The sequence below is a fragment of the Rhipicephalus microplus genome, chromosome 6 (genome assembly GCF_043290135.1).
Source record: "Rhipicephalus microplus isolate Deutch F79 chromosome 6, USDA_Rmic, whole genome shotgun sequence".
NCBI classification, from domain to species: domain Eukaryota; kingdom Metazoa; phylum Arthropoda; class Arachnida; order Ixodida; family Ixodidae; genus Rhipicephalus; species Rhipicephalus microplus.
In genome coordinates, this window is record NC_134705.1 from 62348957 (window position 1) to 62357957 (window position 9001).

The 9001-nt window shown below is 50.1% G+C and overlaps 1 protein-coding gene across 1 annotated transcript; it reads right to left on the reverse strand.

Annotated features, from left to right (window-relative positions):
- Positions 1 to 7452: 7452 nt before the first annotated feature.
- Positions 7453 to 8409, reverse strand: LOC142765868 (uncharacterized). Its single transcript, XM_075867674.1, has one exon. The coding sequence runs from the start codon at positions 8407 to 8409 to the stop codon at positions 7453 to 7455; it is 957 nt and encodes a 318-aa protein (XP_075723789.1).
- Positions 8410 to 9001: the final 592 nt, after the last annotated feature.

Below are 9001 nucleotides of genomic sequence, written 5' to 3' on the forward strand. Positions count from 1 at the left end.
GCTTTGTCGGTGAGCCATTTTGGAACTTGTACAGGACATGTATTTGTTATTGATGAGCTGATAACGATAGGAAAATGGTCACTACCATATGGATCATTAATAACTTCCCATTTAAGTAGAGGCAGGAGTGATGGGGATATTATGCTGAGGTCTATTGCTGAGTACGTATTGTTAGCAATGTTGTAGTATGTTGGCGCTTTCCGATTCAGAAGGCATGCACCACAAGAAAAAAGAAGCTGTTCAATCAGGCGACCTCGAGCATCGCAGCGAGAGTCACCCCACAGATTGCTATGTGCATTGAAATCTCCCAGAAGAATATAAGGTTCTGGAAGTTCGTCTATGAGGGACTCGAATTCATGCTTTTCGAGACGGTGTTGTGGAGGTATGTATAGAGAGCAGATGGTGACGAGCTTATTCAATAGAACTGCTCGAACAGCCACCGCCTCAAGGGATGTTTGTAATGTTAGGTGTGTGCATGCAATCCCTTGATTGACTATAATGGCAACACCACCGGATGGCACAATGGCATCATTCCGGTCTTTCGGAAAGATAATGTAGTGACGTAAAAAGTTGGTGTGTTTCGGTTTCAGGTGTGTCTCTTGTACGCACAGCACTTTAGGTGTATGTTTGTGTAAAAGTTCCTGGATATCGTCGAGGTTTCTCAACAGTCCTCTGACGTTCCACTGTAGTATTTGTGTCATTTTAATTTAGTGTGGTGCTGTGCATACAGAGGTGTTGCGTTAGTTTACAGGGCCTTTTGAGGGCCCTGTGATTCGAGGTTTTTCTTTTTTGGCGCGCTCCAAGGAGTTGCGCCTATCCTTCGGCGTCTGAGGCGCCGAAGGAGTGGGACTTGTATCGATCACCTCGTGTGAGGTGGTGGATGGTGCCTGCTGGGCAGGCACATTCACTGAACTTTCGGACCTAACTGCGCCTGCAGTGGTCCGAGGTTCAGCAGACACTAGGGTCTGCCGGCCCTGTTTGTCAGGTGGCGGAGCAGTACAGGCTGCTCCAGCCGGGGGCGCTGGTGGCACGACCGCGGCCACACACTGTGTGGCATTCGCGGGTGCCGAGGCATGTGGCGCGGCGCTCCGGCGCGTCACATCTGCAAAGGAGGGATAAAATGGGTTGTGTATTGCGAAGCGTTGGCGCGCTTCTTGGAATGTGAGATTAAATTTAACTTTAAGTTCTACTATTTGTTTCTCTTTTTTCCATGCGGGGCATGATCGTGAGTAGGCAGCGTGATCTCCTTCACAGTTCGAACAATGAGTTGTTTCTGAGGTGCAGTTGTCTGATATGTGTTGAATGGATGCGCACTTTGCGCAAGTGGCACGCCCTCTGCAACTCTGCGATCCATGACCGAAACGTTGGCACTTGAAACATCGACGAGGGTTGGGAATGTATGGTCTTACACGAAGCTTACAATAGCCGGTTTCGATTGATTCTGGTAGGTCACTTGTTCCAAACGTAATTATTACGTGTTTTGTAGGGGTCAGTTTGTTGTTGCGTCTTATTGTTATCCGTTGGACTTTGACCACGTTCTGGTCCTGCTAACCTTCGAGCAGCTCACTTTCAGAAAGCTCAGTAAGATCATCATCAGAAATTACGCCACGGACAGTGTTCATGGACCTGTGTGGGCCCACCGAAACAGGGGTTTCCCCAAAGGCCACAAGCTTAGACAGCTTTTCATACTGAGCTTTGTCACGAACCTCCAGAAGAAGATCGCCACTTCCCATCTTTGTTACTTTGTAACCTGGGCCTATTGCTTCTGTGAGAGTTTTGGAGACGAGAAAAGGTGAAATAGCTCGGACTGCCTTCTTTTCGTTTTGACTGTGAATTACATGGTACTTTGGGAATGTGGGCTTTGGTGTGTTAGGCAAGAAAGTATCTTCGGTGCGCCACCTTTTTAGGGAGCGATCAGGAAGGGGGGGAAAAGATTTTGCCATAAAATACAATAAAGTTCGGCGGCGATGGTGGCCACCCACCACCGAGCCCAACAATGGGACGCTACAAGGTTGACTAGTGAACACTTGGAGACGCCAGCCATGCATCGCCGCTATAACCGAATATAACTACCCAAGGTTGGGTAACTACACAGGGTTAACCCTCGCCGCCAGGAAATTCGGAAGTAAACGGAAAAGAGAAGATGACAGGACAGATAAAAAGTGAGAGATAAAGACGAAGATGTAGGAAGAGAGAGATAGGAAAAGGCGACTGCCAATTTCCCCTGGGTGGGTCAGCCCAGGGGTGCCGTCTACGTGAAGCCGGGGCCAAAGGGGTGTGTTGCCTCTGCCGGGGGGCCTTAAAGGTCCAATCACCCAGCGTCAGCTCAACCCCCAGGATCCCCTTTTCCCCGGACACGGCAAAGCCACGCACGGCTAGGCGTGGGAGGGAGCCGAAACTCCCCCGTTAGCTCGGGTCCGTGGTGTCGCTACACACCAAACGCCTACTTGCGCAGGCGCCCCTGCGGGGTAGTCTCTGGTACTGTGCGTTGTCTTTTATTTCAAGTAACAGGTCACCACTGACGGTCTTTGTGGCCATGTAGCCTGCGCCCAGCGTTTCTATGAGACATTTGGACACAAGGAAAAACGAAATACTTTTAGATTTCTTTTCCGTACTTTCACAGTGAATTATGTGGTATTTGGGGAAGTTATCTTTTTTGTTTAGAACAAATTCAAAAATTGCATCGGTGCGCCACCTCTTGGAGGGGCGATTAGTTGTGAGAGTGCTAGGGGTTCCCATAAATTTGATAGCTCATTCGGCGGCCATGCCAGCCACCCACCACCGAGCCCAACAAAGGGACGCTGCGAGACGCGAAGGAGGCGCAGGCGCCAGCCGTACATGGCCGCTATAACCTAATATATCTACCCAAGGTTGCATATTTACACTAGGTTAACCCTTGCCGCCAGGAAAATTGGAAGTGAAATGAAGTGAGGAGAATACGGGAAAGATGTAAAGTGAGAACAAAAGACGAAGATGTAGGGCGAGAGAGATAGGAAAAGGCGACTGCCGATTTCCCCTGGGTGGGTCAGCCCAGGGGTGCCGTCTACGTGAAGCCGGGGCTAGAGTGGTGTGTTGCCTCTGCAGGGGGGCCTTAAAGGTCCAATCACCCAGCGTCGGCTCAACCCCCAGGATCCCCTTCTCCCCGGGCACAGCAGAGCCACGCACGGCTAGACGTGGGAGGGAGTCGTAACTCCCCCGTTAGCTCGGGTCCGTGGTGTCGCTACACACCAAACGCCTGCTTTCGATGATGTTTAGAGTTTAATGGCGCAAGGCCGACTAAGGGCAAAGAGCGCCAAACAGAAGTGATTACATTAAAGTGACAAGGAAGTAAAAGAACATCTCAGTAAAAATAAACAAAGTAAAAACACAACGTAATGGAAGATGACTGGTCTAAAGGGCCAGGTTGTCAAGCATGATAAGAAATGAGATGTAAAAATTTCACGTCGGTAAGAAATTCTAAAACGCGTTTGACTGAAAACAGTGCTTCGTCTCCTATGAAGTGTGACGGGTGTGGTGGAATATGTCGCGTGTGTAGTTGTGGGAAGTATTTGCGTCGTGTTGTGTCAAGTGCCTTACATTGTATCAGGATGTGGTTCACGGATAGGGCCTCTCCGCACCTGCTGCACAGAGGTCTTGGAGACCCAGTGAGAAGGTGCGAGTGCGTTGCATGAGTGTGCCCTATCCGTAATCTGGCCAAGGCGACTTCAGTGTATCTATTACGTGCGTCGGTGGTGTATGGTCCCAAATGTGGTTTTATTACGTGTAACTTGTTGTCTGTTTGTTCACTCCAGTGTGTTTGCCATGTTTTACGAAGTTGTTGTCTGATGTGTGGTTTCACGTCGGTGTAGGGTAATGTGGTTATGTCTACTGTATTTAGGAGTGTAGCAGCAGCAGCCATTCGATCCGCTGCTTCGTTCCCGGCTATACCACAGTGGCCAGGGACCCAACAAAGAACCAGTTCAAGGTTGCGTACATACACAGACATAACAGCTTTGACAATCAGATTGACAACATGGTTTTTCGAAGGCATTGTTGACGACAGTGCCCGCACAACACTGAGGGAGTCTGTATAGATAATGGATTGTGAGATGTCGCTTTGAAGTATATGATTAACAACAAGAACACCATACGCCTCTGCGGTAAAGATACTAGTATGACTATTCAGCGTTTTAGTGACACTAAGGCCGGGTCCATGCGCAGCGCAGGACACAGAGGTGGCAGTTCTAGAGGCGTCCGTATAAAATTCAGCACATTGATACTTATGCTGCAGATGCAAGAAATGCTGCAGAATAGCACATGTGGGAGCTCGGTTTTTATCTATATGTGTAAAAGATGTGTCACATAAGACAGCGCGGAGATGCCATGGTGCTATAAAATCTGTTGGAGAACTTTGGATGGTGTCTAGAAAAGAGACAGAAAGCTCTGACGCTTCCTCTCTAGCTCTGTAGGAGAAAGACGCAGAGAATGATGGTCGGTTTAAAAGGAGTTCAGTCGTGGACGTATCATAAAAAACTGATTTAAAAGGATGGTAAGGCATGGATGAAAGTTTAAAAGCATAAAGGAGATCTGTGTATGCTCGCTGACGTTGCAGGTTCCATTTGTTACACTCCACATAGAGGCTTTCGACCGGACTAGTCCGGAATGCACCACACGCCAGGCGGAGCCGCAGATGGAGTACCGGGTCCAGCATTTTGAGGGATGTTTTACTTGCTGACCCATAAACAACGCTACCATAGTCAAATCGCGAACCTATTAGGCTGGTAAAAACACGTAATAAAAGTTGTTTGTCAGCACCAAAAGAAATGTGCGAGAGAACCTTCATGATAGTCAGTGTTTTTAAGCATTTATGTTTTAGTTGTTTTATGTGTGGGATGAATTGCAGCTTTTCGTCAAAGATTATTCCTAAAAACTTGTGTTCCTTTTTGACGGGAATTGACACACCATTAAGATGAATGTCAGGATCCGGCCGGATGCCACGCCTCTTAGAAAAAAGAACACAAGTGCACTTCCCCGGATTAAATTTTAACCCGTTCCTATCTGCCCAGCCAGCTAGCTTGCTAACACCAAGCTGTACTTGGCGCTCGCAGACAGATAGGTTACAAGACTTAAAAGATAATTGTACGTCGTCTACATAAATTAAGCAGGAAATCGACGGTGGCAATGCCTTCCTCAGTGAGTTCATTTTCACAATGAAAAGGGTGCAACTTAAAACTCCACCTTGTGGCACTCCATTTTCCTGAACATGAACTCTAGATAGTGCAGTTCCAACACGCACGCGAAACGTTCTTTCGGACATGTAATGGCAAGCGTGTTGAACATGTTACCCGAAATGCCAAAAGACTTGAGATCAATGAGGATACCATACCTCCAAGCAGTATCATACGCCTTTTCTAAATCAAAAAATACTGTCATGCAGTACTGCTTGTGGAGGAAAGCATCTTTTACATATGCCTCTAATGCAACGAGTTGATCGTTGGTAGATCGCCCCGCCCTGAAGCCTGCCTGGCAGCCCTCGAGAAGACCGTTGTACTCGAGAAAGTACACAAGTCTCCTGTTTATTATCTTCTCGAAGAGCTTACACAGGCAGCTAGTCAGGGCAATGGGACGATAACTGGCAGGAGAGGAAGGGTCCTTCCCTTCCTTTAGGAAAGCTACTACTATGGCCTCCCTCCAAGAGCGAGGAATGTGCCCCAAAAGCCATATTTTATTGTATAGGTGTAAGAGTGTTTCAAGAGTGTCTGGGTGTAGGTGCTGTATCATGGTGTATGTAACCTTATCTGCACCTGGAGCTGAAGGTTTGCACGTGCTCAAGGCAGCCCTCAACTCATAGAGAGTGAATTCAGAGTTGTAAGAACTGTTCGATTTCTCTTTGTCGTGTAAGGGCTTTTTTCCAACAGATGTTTTGTGTTTCATGAAAGTGTTTGTGTAGTGTGCTGAGCTGGACACGTGTTGGAAGTGTTGTGCGAGTGTGTTAGCCTGATCTTCCAGTGTGTCCCCTGTTGTACTAACCAGGGGCAGGCTGTGTGTCTGTTGTCCTTTTAGTTTGCGTATTCGTGTCCAGACTTTGTGTGTGTCAGTGTATGAGTTGATGGAAGTGAGGAAGGTGCGCCAGCTGTCCCTTTTCGCCTCACGACGCACTCGCTTCCCAAAAGCCTTTGCCCGTTTAAACGAAATGAGGTTGTCCGACGTGGGGTACCGGCGAAGGACACCCCACGCTTTGTTCTGGGCCTGTCGCGCCCGCCTGCAGTCCTCGTTCCACCAGGGCCGCCTTGGGTTGCAGGACGCACTGGAGGCCAGGGGAATGGACTTTTCGGCGGCGTCAAGGATGTGCGCCGTGATGAGTTGGGCGGCTTCCTCCACGTGTAGGTGTTCTATGGATGTGTGGTGTAGTTGAGATGTTTGTGTGAATGTGCTCCAGTTTGCTTTTGATTCATTAAACCTTTTATGGGAAGATGAACTGCTCGGGCCTGTACCTAGATACGTTAATGAGGTGGGGAAATGGTCACTACCATATGGGTCCGTGCCCACACCCCACTCAAGACATGGAAAGAGAACTGCGGAACCAATAGCCAAGTCAAGATGCGAGTATGTATTGTGTCCTAAGTTATGGTATGTAGGCTGTTTTTTGTTGAAAAGGCATGATCCGGAGGATGTAAGAAACTTCTCTATTAGGCGACCTCGGGCATCCGTTCTGGAGGAGCCCCAAAGAGGGTTGTGCGCATTAAGGTCGCCTATGAGGATGTACGGTTCGGGCAGCTGGTCGACCAGTGCCTCGAAGTCAGAGCTCACAAGTGAAAAATCCGCAGAGATGTAAACGGAGCATACCGTTATCAGCTTATTAAATATTATTGTACGGATCGCTACAGCCTCGAGGACAGTGTTTAAAGAGATAGGGTGGCATGCTAATGACTTCAGTGCGATAATAGCAACACCTCCTGAGGAGTGGGTGCAGCCAACCCTGTCCTTTCTGAATACCATATACCTATTTAAGAAATTTGTGTTTTTAGAATTAAGGTGGGTTTCCTGGAGACACATGATACTTGGCTGTCTGTCATGCAGAATCTCATCACATCGCTCAGGTTTTTAAGGAGGCCTCTGCAGTTCCATTGGATTATGTTTTCTGTTCCCATTATTTGAATTTAAGAATGACTGGAGTGTGTGTGTTTGTGTGTGTTCATGTGTCGTCTTTCGGGGCTGTTACTCTTGGCTTGGGCTTTTTACGCCCTTCTGGAGACTTGGCCGTCACAGGCCGCTCCTTGCGCTGCGTGGCAGGCAGGAACGGCCAGACATCCATGTCATCATCAGATGTCCGAGGGATGCCCGTCGAGCCGGGCACCCCGGACTTGGCCCCCTTTCGGGAGCCCTTCGTTTGAGCCGCCACCCCCGGGGGTGCCACAGGTGGCACGGGCGGTGCGGTGGCGGTGGGATCCGGTGCGGGGCCCGCGGTGTTTATCATCTCGGCACCCTCCAACGCACTGGAGGACGGGGAGGCCGAGGCGGGAGCGGCACCGGTCCCGACAGAACTGGTTTGCACCACATCCGCTGCTGCCTCAGCAAGCGGTGTGGCGACAGATTGGGCTGCAAGAGGCAACCCAGGGGGGGCGGGGGCGGGACCAAGTCCGACTCGCGGTACTGGGTCCCCGCCGAAACAAGACGCCGCTCCTCCCCCCGGCGAGCTGCGTCGGCGTACCTCCCCAGAGGGAAAGAGGCGAACCTCTTTCGCGCCTCCAGGAAGGTGATGTTCTCTGTGACCTTTATGTTTATTATTTTCTTTTCCAATTGAAACTTCTCGCATTTTCTGGAGTACGCCGCGTGTGGGCCCTGACAGTTGATGCAGAGAAGTTGTTGAGAGCTACAATTATCAGTGGGATGGTCATGTTGGGCGCACTTGGCACAGGTTATTTGGCCCCGACACGAGTTAGTACCATGCCCGAACCTCTGGCACTTGAAACAGCGCCGCGGGTTCGGGATGTACGCTCGGACGGAGCACCGGATAAAGCCTGCATTAATATAATCTGGAAGATTGAACCGATCAAATGTGAGGATTATGTGCCTAGTGGGTATTTCCTTGTCATCTCTTCTGATGGTAATGCGCCGAACTGCCGTCACACCTTGGTTTCGCAGGCCTTCAAGGAGGTCGGCCTCTGTCTCGTTTGCCAGATCTGGCTCCGAAATCACGCCCTGGGAGCTGTTGAGGCTGCGGTGGGGCGTGACTCGAATGGCCAGATCGGCGATGCGGGTTTGAGCAAGGAGTTTGTCGGCCTGGTCCTGTCTACTGAGCTCGACAAGGACTTCGCCAGTTCGTTGTTTTTTGGCCTTGTACGACTCTCCAACAACACTCTCAAGAAACTTTGACACAGGAAATACCGACAGTGAAGAAAGAGGTTTGGATTGGTCGACCGATTCCATCACCATGAAGCGAGGAAAGTTGTTCGGTTTGGGAGGACTCAAGTTAGGTAGTGGTGGGAAAGAAACTTCGGTGCGGCCTCTTTTCGGGGGCCGATCACGTTTGGGGGGGGGGTTTGGAAAATGCCATGTGACAGATTGAAAAGCAGGGAACGGGGGTACTTTCGTCGCTCGGTTTACCCTGATGCCGAGAGATGTCCCGGAGCTCCCTGCCTGGTAGACAGGCAGGGAGCCCATCGGCCGGAGCTTGACCAAGACTCCGACGGCCACCGTTTACGGCTTCTACCCTTCACCTATAAACACCTCGCCACGGTTGGGCACAGCTTATGTTGGGAGCTCGGGGTCCGCGGTGTCGCCACTCACCGTCACCTAGATTACTCAAGGTGCCCCGTGCGGGAAACGCCTGCTTTCACAGGCGCCCCTGTGGGACGTTACAATCGAGGGCACGGTAGAATCGGGCAAATACGGTAAGTGTCAGGGCATGCAAACAAGGACACAAAGAAGCCACCTCGAACGCCGCCTAACAACTGGATAGGTGCACAGCAATGGAAAATAAAAGCGGCACAGAAACTTATCTGTGCGTGCTCGGCACGCG

Bases quoted from the DNA above. Each gene is read 5' to 3' on its own strand.
- LOC142765868 (XM_075867674.1), bottom strand. From the start codon at position 8,409: ATGGAATCGGTCGACCAATCCAAACCTCTTTCTTCACTGTCGGTATTT.